We start from the raw sequence: 22,704 nt of genomic DNA, 5'->3' as shown, positions 1-22,704 counted from the left end.
AAAACTGAAGAAAAGATTCAAGCCTTGAGTTGCAATATTGAAGGATTCTATGGGGAAAATATTAAACTATGCAGAAAGCGTCAAAAGAAGATGGAAGGAATACACGGACAGTGTACCAGAAAGGATTGGTCAATGTTCAACCATTTCAGGACGTAGCGTATGATCAAGGACTCATAGTACTGAAGGAAGAAGTCCAAGCTGCTCTGAAGGCACTGGCGAAAAACAAGGCTTCAGGAATTGACAGAATACCAATTGAGACATTTCTAAAAGTGGATGCAGTGCTGAAAGTGCTCATTTGTCTATACCAAGAAATTTGAAAGACAGCTACCTGGCCAACTGACTGGAAGAGATCCATATTTATGGCCATTCCAAAGAAAGGTGATCCAACCGAATGCAGAAATTATCAAACAATGTCATTAAAATCACACACAAATAAAATTTTGCTGAAGATATTTTAAAAAACAGTTGGGGCAGCACATCAACAGGGAACTGCCAGAAATTCAAGCCAGATTCAGAAGAGAACATGAAACAGGGGATATCATTGTTGATGTCCGATGGATCTTGGCTGAAAGCAAAGAATACCAGAAAGATGTTTATCTGTGTTTTATTGACTATGCACACGCATTCAACTGTGTGGATCATAACAAATTATGGATAACATTGCAAAGAATGGGAATTCCAGAATGTGTAACTGTGTTCATGAGGAACCTGTACATAGACAAAGAGGCAGTTGTTAGAACAGAACAAGGGGATACTGAGTGGTTTAAAATCAGGAAAGGTGTGAGCCAGGGTTGTATCCTTTCCCATACTTATTTAATCTGTATTCTGAGCAAATGATTCCCAAAGCCGGACTATATGAAGAAGAACGCAGCATCAGGTTTGGAGGAAGACTCATTAATAACCTGCCATGTGCATATGACACAACCTTGCTTGCTGAAAGTGTAGAGGACTTGAAGCACTTACTGATGAAGGTAAAGACTACAGCCTTCAGTGTGGATTACACTTCAGGATAAAGAAAACAAAAATCCTCACAACTGGATCAACAATCAACATCATGATAAATGGAGAAAAGATTGAATTTGTCAAGGATTTTATTTTACTTGGATCCACAGTCAACGCCCATGGAAGCATCAGTCAGGAAATCACACGACACATTTCATTTAGCAAACTTGCTGCAAAAGACCTCTTTAAAGTGTTGAAAAGCAAAGCTGTCACTGTAAGGACTAAGGTGCGCCTGGCCCAAGCCGTGGTGTTTTCAGTAGCCTCATGTGCGTGCGAAAGCTGGACAGTGAATAAGGAAGGCCGAAGATGAATTGACGCCTTTGAATTATGGTCTTGGCCAAGAATACTGAATATACCATTGTCTTAGTCATCTAGTGCTGCCATAACAGAAATACCGCAGTTGAATGGCTTTAACAAAGAAATTTATTTCCTCAGGGTTTACTGAAAGTAGGCTGGAAGTCCAAATTCAAGGCGTCAGCTCCAGGGCAAGGCTTTCTAGCTCTGTTGGCTCTTGAAGAAGGTCCTTGTCCTCAATCTTCCCATGATCGAGGAGCTTCTCAGACGCAGGGACCCTCGGTCCAAAGGACTCGCTCTGCTTCTGGTGCTGCTTTCTTGGTGATACGAGGTCCCCAACTCTCTGCTTGCTTCCCTTTCCTTTTATCTCCTGAGGGATAAAAGGTGGTGCAGGCCACACCCCAGGGATCAGGGAGGTGACCTAAGTAAGAGTGGTGTTACAATCCCACCCTGATCCTCTCAACATAAAATTACAATCACAAAATGGAGGACAACCACACATGGCCTAACCAAGTTGATACACACATTTTTGGGGGAACATAATTCCATCCATGACAACCATGGACTGCCAGAATGAACAAATCTGTCTGGGAGGAAGTATAGCCAGAATGTTCCTTAGAGGCAAGGATGGCAAGACTTCATCTCATGTTCTTTGGATATGTTATCTGGAGGGACCAGTATCTAGAGAATGATATCATGATTGGTAAAGTAGAGTATCAACGAAAAATAGGAAGACCCTAGACAAGATGGGTTGACACGGTGGCTGCAACAGTGGGCTCAAACCTTACAATTGTGAAGATGGTGCAGGACCCAGTAGTGTTTCATTCTGTTGTAGGTAGGGTTGTTATGATTTGGAACTGACTTGATGGCATCTAAAAGCCAGAACAGTCTGGAGGGACCAGTCCCTGGAGAAGGACATCATGCCTGATAAACTAGACAACAAAAAAGAGGAAGACCCTTAACGAGATGGACTGATACAGTGGCAGCAAAAATGGGCCCAAGCATAATAACGATTGTGAGGACGGTGCAGGATCAGTGTTTCATTCTCTTGTACATAGGTTCACTATGAATCAGAACCGACTCAATGACACCTAATAGCAACAATATTCCAGTGAATGGAATAACCACAGTTTATCCATTCATTTATTGAAGGGCTTCTTGGTTGCTTCCAATATTGGCGATTGTAAATGAAGCTATTATAAACGTTTGTGTGCAGGTTTTTGGGTTCACGTAGGTTTTCAGTTCATTTATTTCCACATCATCCACTTTTTCTGCCGTGGGACATGATTTTAGTGTTGGATCTAAAATGTCATCACCAAACCCAATGCATCGTTGAGGTTTTCTCCTGTGTTATCTTCTGAGTTTTATAGTTTTGCATTGACATTTAGGTTTTGGATCCAGTTTGAGTTAATGTTTATGTAAGGTGTAAGGTCTGTGTCTAGATTCCTTTATTTTTTGCTTGTGGATGTACAGTTGCTGCAGCACCATTCATTGAATAGTCTTTCCTTTATTGAATTGCATTTGATCCTTTTTCAAAGATCAGATGACTATAGTTGTGTGTGTGTTTCTGAGCTCTCTCTTCCGTTCCATTGATGTAATTGTCTGTTCTTTTGCCAATAACCATACATTCTTGATACTATAGCTTTAGAGTAAGTCTTCCAGTGGTGTAGTATCAGACTTCCCTTTTTGTTCTTCTTCAATCGTGTTAACTAGTCTGAGGTTTTGCTCTTTTCATACCATTGTTAGAAAAACATTGTTGATATCCAGAAAATAACTTCATGAGTTAACTTCTGTCTTAACAATTTTGAGTTTTCCTATCCATTAACATGGAATTGCTCTTCATAAATTTAGAGCTTCTTTGATTTTTTTCATCAGATTTTGTAGTTTTCCTCATACACATTTTTTACATATTTTTTGTAGGTTTATACTGTTTTTTTTTTTTTTCTTATTGCTGATATAAATGCTGTCATGGGTTCCTTTGTGTCCTCCAAAAATGTGTGTATCAATTTGGCTGGGCCACGATTCCCAATATTGTGTGATTGTCTGCCATTTTGTCATCTGATGTGATTTTCCTGTGTGTTGTAAACCCTGCCTCTATGATGTTAATGAGGGGGGATAGGCAGCAGTTATGTTAATGAGACAGGACTCAATCTATAAGATTGGATTGTGTCTTGAGTCAATTTCTTTTGGGATGTAAAAGAGAAGTGAGCAGAGAGACAAGGGGACCTCATGCCACCAAGAAAGGAGTGCAGGGAGCAGAGCGTGTCCTTTGGCCCCAGGATTCCTGCATGGAGAATCTCCTAGTCCAGGGGAAGATTGGTGAGAAGGACCTGCCTCCAGAGCTGACCCAGAGAGAAAGCCTTCCTTTGGGGCCCTGAATTTGGACTTGTAGCCTTCCGTCGTCTACCCTAACCTACCAGGCTGTGGGAAAATAAATTTCTCTTTGTTAAAGCCATCCACTTGTGGTATTTCTGTTATAGCAACACTAGATAACTATGACAAATGCTATTTTGTTTTTAATTTCAAATTGTAATTGTTTTTTATTTGTGTATATAGGAAAGCAATTGACTTGTGTGTTTATCTTTTATTCTGCAACTTTGTTATGAGTGATTATTAGTTTTAGGAGGTTTTTTGTTTATTCTTTGGGATTTTATACACAGACAATCATATCATCTGTGAAGAAAGTTTTATTTTCTCTTTACTAGTCTATATATACCTTTTCTTTCTTTTTCTTGTCATGATGCATTACCTAGGACTTCTAGTACAACATTGAATGAGAGTGACGAGCAGGGACATTGTTGTTTTATTGCTGAGCTTAACAGCAAAAGATCTAGTTTCTAATTTAGAATTATAATGTTGGCTGTAGGTTTTTGTAGATTTCTTTATCAACTTGAGGACATTCCTTTCCCAGTTTGCTGGAAATTTTTATCGTGAATCAGTGTTGGATTTTGTCCAGTGCTTTTTCTCCATATATTGATAGATTCATATAATTTTTTTCTTTAGCCTGTTGATGTAGTGGATTACATTAATGGATTTTTCTAATATTGACTTAGCCTTGCATACCTGGAATACCTCCCACTTGGTCATAGTGTATAATTTGCGTTATACATTGTTGGAGTCAATTTTCTAATATCGTTGGGGAGATTTGCATCTATGATCATGAGAGATATTTGTCTATGTTTTTTCTTTCTTGTGATGTCTTTGTCTAGTTTTGGCATTTTGGTCTTGCTGGTCTCATAAAATTGGCTTGAAAGTATTCCCTTTACTTTTATTTTCTGTAAGAGATAGGGAATGGATATGGTTTCTTCTTTAAATGTTTGGTAAGGTAGAATTCAACGCTGAAACCATCTCTACCCAGTACTTACTGTTTGGTGAGGTTTTTGCTTATTAATTATTTAGCACATATAGGCACTTTCAGATTATCTATTTCTGCTCGTGTAGGTTTTGGTAGATTGTTTTCCAAGGAATTAATCCATATCATTTAGGTTATGAAGTTTGTAAGGAGGCCTGGTGGTGCAGTGGTTAAGCACCCAGCTGCTAACTGAAAGGTTGACAGTGATCTGCTTCTCTAAAGATTACAGCCAAGAAAACCTTATGGGGCATTTCTGCCCCATCACATGGGGTTGTTGTAATCACAGAATATATTGTTGCCATTATCGTTTTGAACAAATTGTTTAACTGTTAGACCAGTTAAGAATAAGTAAGATAAAAGATTTTATTTTACCTTCATTTATTCATTCTCTAGTGCTCTGTCTTTTCTCATGTGAGTTTCTTATACATAGCATTTTTTTTCTTTCTGTAGAACTTTTTTTTTTTATAATTGCCAATTCATAAAACATTTTACCTATTCAACATTTTACGGGTGTACAATTTAGTGATACCATGTTGTACAACCATCATTCATAATTGCCAGATTTCCCATTCTGTTACATTGTTTTTTCTTTCTCTAGCCTTCCTCTTGGAGTCTGACACTTTCCATCTTTTTGCTTATGTTACCCATCTGTTGCTGCATGTTATAAACTTTATGTATTAGAGCCCCTAGCATGTTAATTATTGTTGTTTTGAATTTCTGATTTGATTGTTTCAAAATCTCTGCAATATCTTAGTCTGTTTCTGATGCTTGCTTTTTCACTTCAAGCTGTGTGTTTTGTCTTTAGGATGCCTTGTAGTTTTTATTTGAAACCAGAGATGTTTCTGTTTTGTTCATTCTGTGTCTGTTTTGCCCAAATGAAATAGGCTGTATGTCAGTATTATCTAAATCAATTTTAATAAGTGAAGATGCCAGAGGTAAAGGCCTGAAGGGAGGCAATGTTTCTTGGGACACAGGTCTTTGCCAGGAGTAGGAGTTAAATTGAGTAGGATGTTTCCTTTACCTCCTCTCCCTAGCACCCAGCAGGGCTCTGGATCATTCATGGTTTTGTTGGAGAATAACAGCAAAACTATATTCACATGAACAAACTGTAATTGTCAGGAATTTAGGCTTCAAAGGCGAATTGTCCTGCATCGTAATCCTGGCTCGGCAAATTTTCAGTCATGCAACATTGAGCGTGCGATTAGTTAGTTATCTTTAACTTTCCTCAAGTATGATCTGTTTGAAATGTATCTGCTTAAGAGAATCATTATGAGAAATAAATGAACTAGAGGGTCAAACTTTTTGCAAAGCCTTCCACGTATGGTAGTTGCTTAATAAATGGAACATTTTATTATGGATATAGTAATAAATGTTAGGGGTTTTGATGGTTTTAAAATATGCAACCTGGCCCACTGCAGTGGAGGAGACTTTTGAATTTTGGCTGTGACATCATTATACCAGGATGTATTGGAGATGATCTAGGCAGCTCACTTCACCCTGTGTCCTGACAAGAGGAACCTTCCTATTGTACAGCTGCTCTGTTGTTCAATCCACTTTTAGCATCAAAAGTGTAGTGTAGCAGCTTTTTCTCTCCTCACTACATGAGGAAATCAATGATCTATGCTTTTTCACAGAGGCCAGTCCTACAGCTCAGGGAATGCCAATGGTCAGAGTTTGAGTAGTCTTGCCCCTGTGCTTCTCAGGGGCTGCAAATGTGAGAAAACGTTGGAGTGCAGCCTATAGAAGGCTGATATGTAAATCTCTGTTTTCTGGAATTCACAGAGAATTTAACAGCTAATTTAACAGCTAATCCCTCTGTACTTCCATTAACTTATTTACAAAATGATTTTTTTTTTTTTTTTGGTGTGTGTAGAAAAAATACATTCAACAAAACATTTGATAATTCAACAGTAATTTGGTAACGTTGATTACATTCATCATGTTGCCCACCTGTTAATAAATGGGAATCTTAACCTCTTTCATGGTCAGCAAAACACAAGGGTGTGCTTTCTGGGTCTTGCAGAGATATGGCTCTTTTTCATCTTATAACATTAAAGTGTGTTTGTATGGGTGTTTAGATGTATGTTTGCTGAGAGGAGTGTTCATTAATAATTGGTATATAGTAACATTGAATCTCAAATTATGGAATTATAGGGAGATCTTGATTCTCATCTTTCATGTCTCTCAACTGAGCTCTAGTTAACTTTTCAGTTCCCTTGATGAGCCCATGAAAGGGGTGGAGAGGATAACAGTGCAACTACTGAATTATTGAAAAACAGGTGACAGATATGTAAAAATTAATAATTCTCAAAAATAATATTCTACTTTCAGTAGGTGCCCTGTTACCTCCTGATCACATGGAATTCTTCAAGAAAATACGAGCATCTTGGGGCCTTAGGTTACCAGTTTGTTGGTGTGGGCACCTGCACCTCCCATGACTGGCAAGAGCCAAAAGGAAAAGCTGCAAGTTCTACAGTGTTTCCCACTTGTTAATATCTCATCCTGCTTTCACCCTGTAGCTCATGGTTTTTGAGAGTTCTGGTGGATCTTGTGGAAAGACATGAAAAAAAAAAAAGATTTTATACAAGGAATTGATCTGAATATTCATACAAGACTTTAATTTGTAGAGCATTTCTCTAATTTCTGCTGTGTGCTGTGAGTGTTCTAGTCGATAAAGATAGAAATGATAAGACTAAAATTGGTCACAAAGCATAGAGAGATACCGGAGTGTTAGAAGTATTGTTAAATCTATGACACAGGGTGCAATCAGTCAGGAAGTGAATTTAGACAGTGACAGAATAAGGCTGATGCCTAAACCCTAGAGTAGAGCTTGGTGCAACGCAGAACCTTGTGTCAGATCCCTATGAATTCTCAGTTTCCCAAGACTGTCAGCCTTATCCATCCTTTTGCACATATTGGAGTACATGGTATCTTGCTGAACCAGAATATGTGGGATGTTTTAGGGCTCAGTAGTTGTTGAGGATGTGGCTGTGGAGTTTACCCAGGAAGAGTGGACTTTGCTGGATCTTGCTCAGAGGAAACTGTACAAAGACGTGATGATAGAAACCTTCAGAAACCTGGCCTCAGTAGGTAAGTATGGTATCGTTTTTTAAATTTATTGTTTAGTGAGCATATATATCAAACTTGTCAACCTTGATCCTGCATTTGGGCTGCAGAGTGGGAATGCATTGTTAAACAAGACAGGCGTAGTCATTTGATCTGTGGATCTTAAATGTCCTAGCTTTCCCTGAACATAAGCCTCTATATATTAAACAGGCTTTTTATTTTCTTGGCAAAAGCTTTGAGGCTCTTTAAATGTTTTAAGTGTATGAATTGACTTCAGGCATTACTTTAGGGCATAGAGAGGAGACATATGGTTTGGGACCTTAGAAAGAGTTTCACTGTGTTTGTTACAATTTAGACATGATTATTTTGCTGCAAATAAATTCACACCTGCCCATTTCCGGAGACTCTGCAGGTCAAAGTATGGGCTCAGTATAGGGAAATGTTCATTGGTGGTCACTGTCTTACCTCATGATTTGCGTTTCTTTGTGGTTGCCATGTCACCTATACTCATTCGTTCTCCTAGAAATGAGGAACATCTGAGGGTGGATATAGGGCATCTAGAACCACTATGTGGGGGAACACCAGGAAGGCAAGAATTGTTTGAAGTACCAGCCCTGCATGGAGTGAATTAGATTTGAATAAATAAGCTAGCAGAAGTCTCTTTTTGGTTGAGGAGACTGAACTTCACAGGCCTGAGCTTACTTTTCCTACTTCCCTTAATCCTTTTATGCCTGTGTTTGTGGAGAAAGATCTTGCCCTTTTCCTTTTCCATGCACATTGAGCATTTCCACATTACATGTGCGATGTGTCCAATGTCTTTGTACTTTACTTTCTTAATTGCACCCTATTTATGTCACTGTCACCAGGGCTTAGAAGTGGTTCTTCCTAGTTCAGTTATGGCTGAGGAAGTGAAACTGGAACAGACTCAAATTTTTTAAATTTCAGTGAACCAGGGTGATAAGCAGAACAGGAAAAATTATGGGTCGAAGCCTTGGTAGAAACTTAATCTCCTTCTTAGAAAACAGGGGCAGCATATGTGTTGCATGGCAACCAAATCCCTTTGGATTTTGAGCAGAGTCAGAAACCATGGTGTTTGTCTCAAAGATGGTGGCCGAGGACACTGCTTTCAATGTATGTCACTCTCTGTGGTTGTGCCGGTAATCCAGTCTCCCACATCAGGCTCATTATACCTGTTCCAAGTCTCCCATTCTAGGGTTTGGACCTGTAATTTTCACTGTTTCAGTTATCATCCCAGTTTACTGAAATTTTAAAAATTTGAGTCTTTTCTGGTTTTGCTTTCACGGCTGTGACTGAACCAGTTGGAAACAGTTCGCAACTTTGCTGTCACTCTCAATCTTCATGGAAATGTTTCCTAGAAAATTGCTTTTAGACCGTTTCCAAAGACCTGAAACAGCCAAATGTGTTATTCTTTCTTTGCTCACAGTTGCTTTTTTCCTGCTAATAATTTCTTTCCTTTTTGTTTCATGTTGTGGACCTCAACTTCAATCACTGGGTCAGTTTCTCAAGATCTCAATGATGGAAAAAAGTTATCCAATAAATATCTAATAGTGGAATTCATGAAGAATGACACCTGGTTCTCCATGTTAAGAGATATCTGCAAATTGCATGGCATTGAAGATCAGCATAAAAATCAGGGGAGACATAAGAGGTAAGTGTCATTCACATGAGACAGAGCGGTGCCTCATGAGAAAATCTTAAAATGTCATGGCATTAAAATTATATATATATATCTAACTAGTTCTAAAATTGTATGTTCACAGAATTTTTGCAATGTATTATTTTCATAAATGTGAGTTAGATATTGAATATTTGAAATATATTTCACTTGTGCACAATTATCAGAAAGCCTCCTGATTTGGAAACACTGTGACAATAATGAATGGTAGCCTCTCTGCCAGATTATTTAACCTGTGAAATATGAGACAACTTAGGGCAACAACCATAAACATTCATTGTTTTTGGTAATAGTGAAATGGGAACAAACATAATTCTAACAGCATACTGCCTATTTTTAACAGAAGGCATATTGTAAAGAACCTCTTTGAAAATAATGAAGAAAATCAAGGTGGAAAAACCTTCAGATGGATTCCAAATCTTGCTGTGTTCAAAAGAACTCCTACTATTGTAAATTCTTCTGAATGCCAAGAGTGTGGAAAATCCTTTATCAATCACTCATCATTTAAGTATCATACCAGATCTCACTCTGGCTACAATACTTACCAATATAAGAAATGTAAAGAAGCCTGCAGTTGTCCCTCTGACCCAAGTATTCCAGTAAGAACTCTTACTGAAGAGAAACCCTGTGGATGTAACAAATGTGGGAAAGATTTCTGTAGTTTCTCATCCTTTCAGACACATGAGAGAGCTTGTAAGCATGAATGTAAAGAACATTGGAAAACCTATCCCTCATCACTCCTTTTACGTAAAAAATTTCACAGCAGAGATAAGCCTTATGAATGTAAACAATGTGGAAAAGCCTTCAGTCGTTCCTCATCCCCCACTATACATATAGGACCTCACAGTGGAGAAAGGCCTTATGAGTGTAAGCACTGTGGAAAAGTCTTTGGTAATTCCTCAGCCCTTGCCACACATCTAAGAACTCACAGTGGAGAGAGGCCTTATGAATGTAAGGAATGTGGGAAAGCCTTTATTTGTTCTTCACACCTCACTTCACATATAAAATCTCACAATGGAGAGAGGCCTTACAAATGTAAGGAATGTGGGAAAGTCTTCAGTTTTTCTTCATCCCTCACTCAACATAGAAGAACTCATAGTGGAGAGAGGCCGTATGAGTGTAAGGAATGTGGGAAAGCCTTCAGTCAGTCCGCAACACTTACTTCACATATTAGAGTTCACACTGGAGAGAAACCTTATGAATGTAAGGAATGTGGGAAAGCTTTTAGTCAGTCCTCAGCACTCAATTCACATAAAAGAGTTCACACTGGAGAGAAGCCTTACAAATGTAAGGAATGTGGAAAGGTCTTCACTTTTTCCTCATCCCTCACTGAACATATAAGAACTCATAGTGGAGAAAGGCCTTATGAATGTAAGGAATGTGGGAAAACCTTTAGTCAGTCCTCCCACCTCACTATCCATGTAAGAACTCATAATGGAGAGAGACCTTATCCATGTAAGGAATGTAGGAAAGCCTTTAGTGATTACTCATCCCTTACTAGACATATAAGAACTCACAGTGGAGAGAGGCCTTACGAATGTAAGGAATGTGAGAAAGCCTTTAGTTGTTCCTCATCCCTCACTAAACATATAAGAACTCACAGTGGGGAGAGGCCTTATGAATGTAAGGAATGTGGGAAAGCCTTTAGTCGTTCCTCACACCTCACTTCACATAAAAAAACTCACAGTGGGGAGAAGCCTTATGAATGTAAGGAATGTGGGAAAGCCTTTAGTGATTACTCATCCCTAACTAAACATAGAAGAACTCATAGTGGAGAGAAGCCTTATGAATGTAAGGAATGTGGGAAAGCCTTTAGACAGTCCGCAACCCTCACTTCACATGTAAGAGTTCACACTGGAGAGAAGCCTTATGAATGTAAGGAATGTGGGAAAGCCTTCAGTCAGTCCTCAGCCCTCACTTCACATAAAAGAGTTCACACTGGAGAGAAACCTTATGAATGCAAGGAATGTGGAAAAGTCTTCAGTTGTTCCTCATCCCTCACTAAACATATAAGAGCTCACAGGAACCTTATGAATGTAAGATATGTCGGAAAGTCTTCAGTTGTTCCTCATCCCTCACTTTACACATAAGAACTCACAGTGGATGGAGGCCTTATTAATTTAAGGAATGTTAGAGAACCTTTTTTTACTCCTCAGTCCTTTACTGCAGTGCAAAGAGACAAGAATATAAGGAATGTGGGAAAACTGTTATTCCTACCTCTATATCTCACAGAACACAAGGCATAGTGGAGAGAAACCTTCTGAAAGTAAGGAATGTGGAACGGTATTTAGTTATTCCTTCTCTATAGATGAGAATTATGTTTCCTTAAACAACGTTCAAGTTTCCATATTTTTTTCTGTGCATAAGTCAGTATGTACTCATTGTGGAAAATTTATTTTAAATAAAAAGTATGTGGAAAAGCAAAAATTATTTAGACTCTCATTACTGTTGATCTTTTGTGTACTTCCTTTCGGCCTTCCTTGTGTTTGGATCACAGGAGAAGCAATCATAGTATAATGATATGAGTTTGTAAAACATTTACATATTAATGTACATTTTATAAATGCCAACAGAGTAGATTGTAGAGACAGTCCATCCTAGAACATTAACAGGGATTTTCCCCTGAAAGTGAGATTATGATTGATTTCTCATTTTTCTTCCTCCCAATTTTCAATTTTTTAATGTTCATTATTCATTTCTTATGAAAAATTTTACTATATTTTTAAACTTAAAAACAATTTACTTTTGGAACCTGAGTTCACAAATGCATGAAGTCTCATAAGTTGTAAAATGAAAATACAGAATGGTACCATTCTTCCCTCCAAAATGCTGCCCTTTTTTAGTCAATCCTTCACCTGGCCATGAATCCCTGGAAACTGCCCTGTACATTCCATGCACTGTGTAGCTTTTTGATTCTGACTCCTTTCATATAGCATAATGCATTTGAAAGTCATCCAAGTTAATGGATGTATTGATAGCTTGTTTCTTTTAGTTGCTGTGTAGTATTCCATTGTGTGGTGATATCATAGTTTATGTATTTTCCAATTGAAGGACATTGGCATTTACAGTATTATGAATAAAGCTGATATAAACATTCCTGAACAGATTTTATGTGAACTTACAGTTTTCATTTTTCTTGCATATATCCCTGGAAGTAGGATTGTTGTCATAGGATAGGTATATGTTTAACTGTATAAGAAACTGCCAATCCGTTTTTAAAGGGGCTGTGCCATTTTGTATTCCCACCAGCAATCCATAATTCCAGTTATGTTGCAGCCTGGACAGGCCGATTTCTGATGCAGTCTCGTAGTACTTTTGTTTGGCACTGACGTCAAGGGGGAATGTTCAGGTGGGTAGCTTTCCTAGTTTGTCAGCGCTGCAATAACAAATAGCACAAGCGTGTGGCTTTTACAAACAAATTAATTTTCTTATAGTTTCAGAGGCTAGCGGTCAGCGTTTAGGGTGTGAGCTCTAGGGGAAGGGTCTCTGCTCTGGGGGAAGGTCCTTGTCTCTTTTCATCTTCTGTACCTCAGTTCTTTGGCATTCTTCACGTGGCGTGGAATCTACCTTCCCCCATCTGTGTTTTCTTCTGTGCCTAATCTCCTCCTTGTGTATCTCTGAAATGGTTGTTTTAAGACACACCATACATTGGTATGGCCTCATTAATACAACAAAACCCCGTTCCCAGTGGGATAACGTCTACGTGTATAGGGGTTAGGATTTACAACACGTATTTTGGGGGAACACAGTTCAATCCATTGCAGTGGCTCATTTGACAGGAACATCCCCATATTTGCTGAGGAGACATGGTATCCCATAGCAATCTCGATTAGACAGGCCTGTGTGTATGGGACTTTGGGCTATCCTGTCACTGCTAGCCTGGTCTGAACCCAGGGCCTAACCAAGTCCTGCAGAAGGATACCAGTGTTTCTACTTGGGTCTCAGCTGTAGGAAGTGTCCCTTGTTCCTTGTCACCACAGTTCCTGAGGTCTCGGCTATTATTCTGTTTTTGGTGTGGCAACCAAAAGTGGATGTCGACGTCTGAATTAGCAGGTCAGCTTTTGGGCAGCCATCTTAATTGCTCACTGCCTCCACTTCTGTGTCTGAAGTAAGTGTGATTGCTGGATTGTATGATAAACCTATGTTTAACTTCTAAGAAAATGCCCGAGTTTTCCAATGTGGTTGTACCATCTTATATTCTCACCAGCAATGAATGAGAATTTCTATTGGTTCGCTTCCTTGCCAGTATTTCATGTTGTCAATATTTTGAATGTTAGCCATTCTAATAAGCTTAAAGTAGCAACTGTTAATATTCAGTTCCCTAATGACATATGACACTGAGCATCTTTTCATATAATCATGTTTTGGTGAAGTATATCTTCAGATGTATTTTGTAAATGGGTTGTTTGCTTTTTTAAATTGTTGAATTTGTAGATTTCTTTGTATACTTTGGATACAAGTCCTTTATCAAATATATGTTAAAGACTTTATAGTATGTTTTAATATCTAATGTGGCTATTACCCTCTTCTATTTTTCTCCCCAGTGATTTTCTGGCTATTTTTCCTTTTTTTTTTTTTTAATATGAATTTATTATGGACCTGTCCAATTCCACGAAAAAAAGTTGTAGATATTTTTATTGGGATTGCATTAAATTTTTAAACTAACTTAGGGAGACTTAACATCATTGTGGTATTGAGAGTCCCAGTCCAATAATTGGGGAAGACAGATACCATGTGAAGATAGTCTGCAAGCCAAAGAATGACAGGTATCATCGGCAAACACCAGAAACTAGGATAGAGGCTCACAAAAGGAGTTGATGTGGCCAAGACCCTGAGTTTGACTTTGGGCCTAAGAAATTGTGAGAAAATAAATTTCTGTTCTGGTAACTAATTCTTGCCTTCCACTGGTTCAGTTCCTGGCCAGTGGGCCTCATATGCAGTCACTATCTCTCGGTGGTGGTTCATGTGTTGCTGTGATGCTGACCAGGTTTTTGTGGAGCTTTCAGACTAGGATGGACTAGGTAGGAAGGCGTGATGATCTACTTCTGAAATGTCACATCTGTTAAAAACCCTGTGGAGCCCAGTTCTGCGATGCACATGGAGCCATCAGGAGTCAGAATTGACTTGATTGCCACTGATTTGTTTTTTGGTTGTTTAGGATGGTTATGGAGTTTTGTCAGAGGCAATTTTCATCAACTATGTATGTAAGCAAATGAGTTATTTCCTTGAATCTGTTAATACATATGATATTAATGGATTTACTAATGAACTGGTATAAATCCTATTTGGTCACGGTATGAATTTGGCCAGTATGCTGGATTCTGTTCACTAAAGTTTTGTTTACTGTTTGGCTATTGATACTCATAAGTGATACAGGTCTGTAATGGGGTTAGTTTGGTATTTGGGCTTTTTTTTTTTTTTTTTAGTTTATTGTTTTATCAGGTTTTGGTGTCAGTATCCCAGGGTGGTGAAGAATCATGAGATTCCAGATGTAAGGTGTTTTACCTCAAGAATGTGTGTTGTGGGGGTGGAGCTCCACCCCTACCCTCCCCTGCCTTAGCAAGCCGCAGCTTCACAGACCTTCTCCAAGCAGGAACCCAGAGCTGAACCCAGCACCTCGTTGTGTTATGTGGTGATGGTGTACCCACAGCCGGTGCCACCACCCCTCAGGAGACACTCAATATTCTGGTCTCTCTGCTGGGGTGGTTTCAGAAGGAAATAAATGTGTTGAAATAAGCCTTAGCTTTTGAGTCATGTGTCTAAGGAAGGAAAAATGCTCTTGTAGCTAAATACAGTGCAGATACCTCTCGGAAGAGGGTCCTGAGGTGTGATGCGGGCCTCACTCCTGTGGTGAACAGGCAACACTTGCTCCCAGGAGAGCAGTGAAAAGGGGTGTTGGCTCTTCTCTCTCACTTCCACCCTCGTGACCTTTAGGGCATTTCCCAGCAGCGGTAGCTTGGCTTCGGGAATGGAGAAATCTGTCAGCACCCAGCCTGGGGGGCCATCTGACATCCAGATCCAAGGCAACACACTCTCTCTTCCGTGGGCCTGGCAGACGTTGGAGTGATGAAGTCTGACAGAAATGCTGCTCCTGGCCTTCAACCTTCTCCCTGGACACCTGCAGTTTCCAGTCTTTCACCTGCCATCTCTCCTCTGAGCCCAGAAGTGAGTCTTTTGATTTCTCTGGGGCAGCTTCACGTGGATGTCTAAAAGGAACACCTCTTCTTCTTCCTAGACTGTTCCTCCTCCCCATCCCGCTGCCACCCTTCTGCCTGTGACATTTTCTGGGTTTGTTCTTGCCTCCTACCCCACGTCCCCCGTCCCACCTGGAACAAAGCCTCATCCCTTCAGTCCACCCCCTTATCTCCACCCCCACTGCCAGCACTACGGTCTGAGCCCGATGACCCTGTCTGGGCCAGCACACGAGCCTGCTTGTCACCTGGCACTCCCTTTTATCCTCCCCATGCAGTGAGCCCAACCTTCCCTAAACACACATACGACTGCCATGGCCCTGTCTACCCCCTCACAGCCCCAACTGCCTCATAGCCACCTTCAGCTCCTGGACACCTTTGAAACTTCCCCAGCCTACTCCTCCCCACCTTTCCAGGCTCGCACTGAGGCCCAGAGGAATAGGGGCCTTCCATATGCCCAGCCTGAATTGAGAAACAAACCCTAGGCAGGCGAGGGAGCCTCTGGGGTGCTGCTCTGAGGCTGTGCACTGACTGAGCTTGCTCTTCCCACTCCAGCTCGCTGGGGCCTGGACTTGCCACAGCTGCGTCACCCGCGCCTTGAAGAACCAAGTTTCAGAAAGCAGGGAGCCCTCATGAGTAGGCAGAAAGTGCAGAGGGTCCTCACCTGTGCAGGTGCATACAGGAAGGAACAGTAACTGAGCACATGGGCATCCACATGTGCTGGGGGAGGGGTGCAACCACTTTGGGAAATAGTCTGGCAGTTTCTTATAAAGTTAAAGGTGAACCTGCCCGTTGACCTGGTGATTTCACTCCTCAGTATTTACACAAGAGAAATGAAAACATGTCCTCAAAATGACGTGTGCACGAATGTTCAGAGCAGCTTCATTGATGATCAATAACCCAGATGTCCGTCACCTGATGAATGGATGAATGTAGTGTGGTGTACCCACACCATGGAATGCTCCTCAGCAAAACATAGGAACAAATGGCTGATGCTCGCAACCACATGGACGAACCCCAGCAGTATTGTGTGGAATCACAGAACTGGACAAGAACACTATATACTTGTGATTCCATTTACCGGAAGCTTAAAACCCACTGCTGTCAAGTTGATTCTGACACAGAGCAGCCCTGTATGTCAGAGTAGAACTGCCCCATAGTGTTTCCCCAAAGCAGCTGGTGCATTCAAACTGCTGACTCTTTTTGGTTAGCAGCCCAACTATTAACCACTGTGCCACCAGGGCTCCTTGAAAGTAGGACAGTTTGTCCTGTACGTTCCACATGGTCAAGGATTGTCTGTCTCTGAGGAGGTGATAGAGTGGGCCATGGGATTATAGAGGTGGGTTTGGATCAAATTAACAGTTCTTTACACTATACCTGAATTAACCATAATTTTGTCCTGGGTGTTTTGTGTCTACTCATAGCTCACTAAAGGGCCACACATAGGCATTTAGCAACCTACCTTCCAACTTGAGGGATTTTCTTACCCACTCTCCAGTACATGGGAAATGAACACCTTTATTCAATCATGTTGTCGTTAGTTGCCGTCGACTCGTGGTGACCCCATAAGTGCAGAGTAAAACTGTTCCATAGTCCTTTCAGTGGCTGGGATCTGCTAGAAGTAGATCACCAAGCCTTTCTTCCAAGGCACCTCTGGGTGGGATCCTACTGCCAATCTTTTGACTAATACTTGAGTACTTAACTGTTATGCCGCCCATTATTCAAGCATATGTTTCCAGTTATAGGTTCCTGGGTGGTATGAATGGTTTGTGCTCAAATACTGACCGAAAGGTTGGAGGTTTGAACCCGTTCAGTGGCACTGCAGAAGAAAGCCCTAGCAATCTGCTTCTGTAAAGATTACAGCCAAGAAAACCTCATGGAGCAGTTCTGCTGTGTATCACGTTGGGTTGCCATGAGTTGGAATCACCTCTGTGGCAATGGGTTTGGCTTTTTTTGTTCGTTTTGTTTCCAAACATTTGTATATTTCATAGGATACAACAAACAAATAATTGGATTTAGGTATTTAAAAATTAATGTATTGATGGTCCGATACTCTAGAGTACTGTGGTTATCGGAGGGTTAGGTAGAAATCATGCATGCCTAGGTGCAAACGGGTTAACCTAAAAGTTGGCAGTTGCAACCCAACCAGCGGTACCACGTAAGAAAGGCTTGGCAATGTGCCAAGAAAACCGTACGTAGCAGTTGTACTCTGTAACACATGGGGTCACCATGAGTCAGAATTGACTTGGAGGCAACTAACAACAACAAAAAGGTAAAAGTCACAGCTGCTATCAACACGTATCTGCTTCTCTTCAGACTTCCCACTCCGTGTGCAGTGAGAGTTGTAGCTTTGAATTCTGTAAAATTCCTGAAGAGAAAGGCTGCCTGCTGCTTTGGTTACCCCGCATCCAGGGAATGAGATTTCCAGGGAGACAGGTAAGTACCTGCCTCACAGAGAAATCCCCCACCTCTCTATAATAGCCCTCATTCTTCCAGTGAAATGACAAGGCTCTGGAAGAAGACAGCAGAGTCAAAATCCTTCCCACAGTTAGTAATTTGGTGGCTTAATCAATAGTATTTCCACTTGACATTATACACTGTTTCCGCACTGAGCTATCTTCTTTGACTTATTATTTTAGACCCAACCAAAAACCAAAACCGCTTGCTGTTGAGTCAGTTCTGACTCATGGCGACCCCATGTGTGGGAGAGTAGAACTGCACTTCACAGGGTTTTTGGAGTAGATCGCCAAGCCGTTCTTCTGAGGTGCCTCTGGGTGGGTTTGAACCACCAACCTTTGGTTAGTAGTCGACTGTTTGTGTCATCCAGGGACTACTCCTGTTTTAGACCTATTGCAGGCATTATTGCTTCATGGAAACCCTTTTGGGCGGTAACCTGAGTTTCATCTTTATCATTGAATTTGGCAAACGATATTATAAGGACTTGCTTTTCATATTCTTTGAAACTATAGATCATATCGAAGGTACGGATCTTCACCAGCTTAATTTTCTAGTGCACGGTACCTGACATAGAACACGTGCTCAGAAAGGGTGTGTTGGATTTCAGAAACGGGTGTTTTTAGCCATACCGATGGACTCAAACATATCAACCATCAGCTGGGGAACCCAGGTTTGACTCCCGGCCCGTGCACCTCACGTGCAGCCACCACTCGTATGTCAGTGGAGGCTGTGTGTGTGGTTGCGATGATGAACAGGTTTCAGCGGAGCTTCCAGACTAAGACAGACTAGAATGAAAGGTCAGGCAATCGACTTCTAAAAATTAGCCAGTGAAAACCCTATGGATCACAATGGTCCCATCCACAACCGATCGTGGGGATGGTGCAGGACTGGGCAGTGTTTGGTTCCATTGTGTATGGGGTGGTCGTGAGTTGGGGCCAGCTCAACAACAGTTAACAACAATGACACGACAACAAAGAAGGACAATTTGGCTGACACTGTCCAGTGTGAATGTTTCGGGGGTGGGGCCTATGAATAAGAGAATTGTGGGCTGATGTCAGAGCCCTGGTGGTGGCTGCTAACCGAAAGGTCAGCAGTTTGAACCCATCAGCTGCTCTATGGGAGAAAGATGTGGCAGTCTGCTTCTGTAAAGATACAGCCTTGGATACCCTAGGGGGCAGCTCCACTCTGTCCAGTAGGGTTGCTGTGAGTCTGAATCCACTCCATGGCAACGGGTTGATTGGGCTGATGTCACTTTGCATTTCTAGTCAGATATGGATCAGTTTGTGAAGTGTCCAAATCATCAGCATGCAAACAGTGAGCAAAAGCGCTGCCTTCAAAAAGCTGTGACCTTCCTGGCTTATGAAGACCCTTTGGCAATGGCTCTGGCCTGCACAGCCTTGTCCTCCTCTGTTGTCACAGCTGCGGTTCTGCGGGTCTTTGTGAAGCACCAAGACACTCCCATAGTCAAGACCAACAACCGGGCTCTCAGCTACGCCCTGCTCCTCTCCCTCCTCCTGGCTTCCTCTGCTCCTTACTCTTCATCGGCCATCCCAGCACAGCCACCTGCATCCTCTGACACATCATATTTGGAGTTGTGTTCACTGTGGCTGTTTCCACTGTTTGGGCCAAAACCATTACTGTGACTCTGGCATTCAAGGCCATGAAACCCGGAAGGACCATGAGGCGGTTGCTGGTTTCAGGGGCTTCTAACTCTGCGGTTCCCATCTGCTCTCTGATCCAAGTGATTATCTGTGGGATCTGGCTGGGAACCTCTGCCCCTTTTATTGACATAGACACACACTCTGAGCCCAGACACCTCATCGTTGAGTGTTACAAGGGCTCAGTCATTCCCTTCTACTGTGTCCTGGCATACCTGGGATCCTTGGCCATGGGGGCTTTTTCCTTGGCTTACCTGGCCAGGAACCTGCCTGATACCTTCAGTGAAGCCAAGTTTCTGACGTTCGGCATGCTGGTGTTGTGCAGTGTCTGGGTCACCTTCCTTCCTGTCTACCACAGCACCAAGGGGAAGGCCAAGGTGGCTGTGGAGATCTTCTCCATCTTGACCTCCAGTGCAAGGCTACTAGGCTGCACCTTTTCCCCAAAGTGCTATATTATTCTGATAAAGCATGGTAGAAGCAATGTGTATGGGGTAAAGGATAAAACACATTCTGGGGACAATAAAACTTATAAGTTTGAACTCACGTTTCCCAAAATAGAAGGTCTGAAGACAAAGCTACATCATTCTTGCCATCAGGTATTAGATAACAATCCAGTGGGATTTAGCTTTCTTCAATTAGCAAGCCACTCATTTTTCTTTTTAATAGTGTCAGGGCACTACAGCCGTGAGCCAACCAACTTTTCATTTTTGAATTTCATTTTGGATTCTTTTCTTTGTTGTTTTGTTTTTTTTTGTTGTTGTTCCTCACATTAAATCTACCAATGCAGCCTGCTCTTGTTGCTTTACTGTGTCGGTACAAAACCACACCAAACCTGTTGTCCTCGAATTGATTCTGACTCATGGTGATCCCATGTGTTACAGAGTAGAGCTGTGCTCCACAGGGTTTTCTTGGATATAATTTTTATGGAAAGGACCTCTGGTGGTGTGATGGTTAAGCCCTCAGCTAATAACTAAATGGTTGATGGTTCAAACCCACCCAGCAGCTGTGTGGGAGAAATGCTTCTGTAAGGATTGTTGTGTGCTGCTGAGTCAATTCCAACTCACAGTGACCCCATGTGGCAGGGTAGAACTTCCCTATAGGGTTTCCAAGGCTGTAATCTTTATGGGAGAAAATCGCCAGGTCTTTCTCCTCTAGAGCTGCTGGTGGGTTTGAACCGCTGACTTTTCAGTTACTTAACCATTGAGTCAGCAGGGCTCCTTCCATAAAGGTTACAGCCTAGGAAACCTTATGAGGAAGGTCTGCTCTGTCTCATGGGGTTGCAGGTAGTTGAAATCAACTCGACAGCACCTAACAACAACATTAATCTTTACGGAAGCAGATTACTAAGCTTTTCTTCCCCAGCCCCGCTGGGTGGGTTCAATTTAGATTAGCAACTACAAATCTTTTGAGACATCCAGAGACCCTACTGCATTGATACTAACCACCTTTATATACTGTTCAACCTGGCTTTTTCACTGCTTTTATTTCCTGCTTTGCTTGGTAGACATAAAGATTCCTTTCCTCTAACCATGGTTTTCTTGATCCAAGAGCATTTATGGAATATTCCTTGTTTTCTAATCAATTTGAAACATCCGTTTATTAACATCCTAAATTTTTACCTATAATGACTGTTTCTAGATTCCCTAATGTAGTTCATTTTTTTTTTTAATCTTCCTCTTGAACAAATACCGTACTGTTTTAATACGTTCTGGTAGTTGTTGGTAACACATTGTTGCCTTTTGCAATATTACTGAGGCATTTTTGCAGAACGATCTTTCACTTGGCCTTTAGAATTGGCTTGTCCAATGTAATCATAGAAACTCTTGAATTCGGCCTGGCCGTGTATTGGATATATAAATTAATTTGGTAGAGAACTGATACATTTGCAATAATGGGTTATCCCATTGTGGGATCTGCCCTATCTTTCCATTTAATCTTTATTCATCATTCTTTATTAATGCTTTATATGCATTTATATATATATATATAAAAAAACCATTGCATTTATATATAAGACTAATAAATTTTCTTGTCATATTTATTCCTGAGTATTTTGTAGGGTTTGTTGCTACTGTGAAGGCAAAAAAAAAATTTTTTTTTTCTGCCACATTTCCAAACTGGTGATTTATGTTTCATAAGAAAAGTATTATTTCTTATATATCAGTCTTGATCTAACTTGTTGGTTCCTGTATTTTTGTAGATTGGTTCCCTTTTAAGGTATATGATTATGTAATGGCACCTTTATTTCTTCTTTGCTGTTCTTGGTCTCTCTCATTTCTTTTTTCTGTTTATATTGCTAATATGATGCTTAATTGTAGTGTTGACCATGAGCATCCATCTATTGCTTCTGATTTTTAGTGGGAAAGCTACTAGTGTTTCACTATCAAATATGGTGTTTGTAGTACATATTTAGGAGTCCTTGGGTGACATGAATGGTTAAATGCTGGACTACTGACCAAAATGTTGGCAGTTCAAAACCACCCAGAGGTGCTGAAGACAGGCCTGATGATTTGCTTCTGAAAGGTCACAACCTTGAAAACCCCATGAAACAGTTCTACTGTGCACACATGGGGTCGCCATGAGTCGGAATCAACTCAACAGCAATGGGTTTGGTTTGGCTTTGGTACCAACACAATAAAGCAAGAGTAGCGAAATTCATCAGTAGATTTAATGTGAGGAACAACAACAACAAAAAAGAATACAAAATGAAATTCAAGGTTGAAAAGTGGGGTAGCCGAGGGCTATAATGCACCTGATCAACTCGGTGGCAGTGAACAACAACAGTACATGTTTGGATCATAACCTAACCTAACCTAACCCATCGCCATCAAGTCAATACCAACTCATAGTGACTGATAAGACGGAGTAGAACTGCCCTGTAGGGTTTCCAAGGCTGTAATCTTTACTGAAGCAGACTGCCATATCTCCCTCCTGCACAGCAGCTGGTGAGTTCGAACTGCTGACGTTTTGGTTAGCAGCCCAGCGCTT

General features: G+C 41.0%; 1 protein-coding gene and 1 pseudogene across 1 annotated transcript in view; both read left to right on the top strand.

The window, feature by feature from the left end:
- Window positions 1–13,721, top strand: part of LOC100666404 (zinc finger protein 883-like) — a 42,072-nt gene extending 28,351 nt beyond the window's left edge. Inside the window, exons 3-5 of the mRNA XM_023540460.2 lie at window positions 7,612–7,738; window positions 9,233–9,383; window positions 9,754–13,721. Of these exons, the coding sequence (XP_023396228.2) occupies window positions 7,612–7,738; window positions 9,233–9,383; window positions 9,754–11,500 (2,025 nt within the window). The 3' untranslated portion in view covers window positions 11,501–13,721. The remainder of the gene's footprint in view (window positions 1–7,611; window positions 7,739–9,232; window positions 9,384–9,753) is intronic.
- A 1,327-nt stretch (window positions 13,722–15,048) lies between these two features.
- On the top strand, window positions 15,049–20,876 carry LOC135230601 (vomeronasal type-2 receptor 116-like; annotated as a pseudogene).
- Window positions 20,877–22,704: the final 1,828 nt, after the last annotated feature.

The sequence above is a fragment of the Loxodonta africana genome, chromosome 3, assembly GCF_030014295.1.
Source record: "Loxodonta africana isolate mLoxAfr1 chromosome 3, mLoxAfr1.hap2, whole genome shotgun sequence".
NCBI classification, from domain to species: domain Eukaryota; kingdom Metazoa; phylum Chordata; class Mammalia; order Proboscidea; family Elephantidae; genus Loxodonta; species Loxodonta africana.
This window is presented reverse-complemented; position numbering and strand designations above follow the sequence as displayed.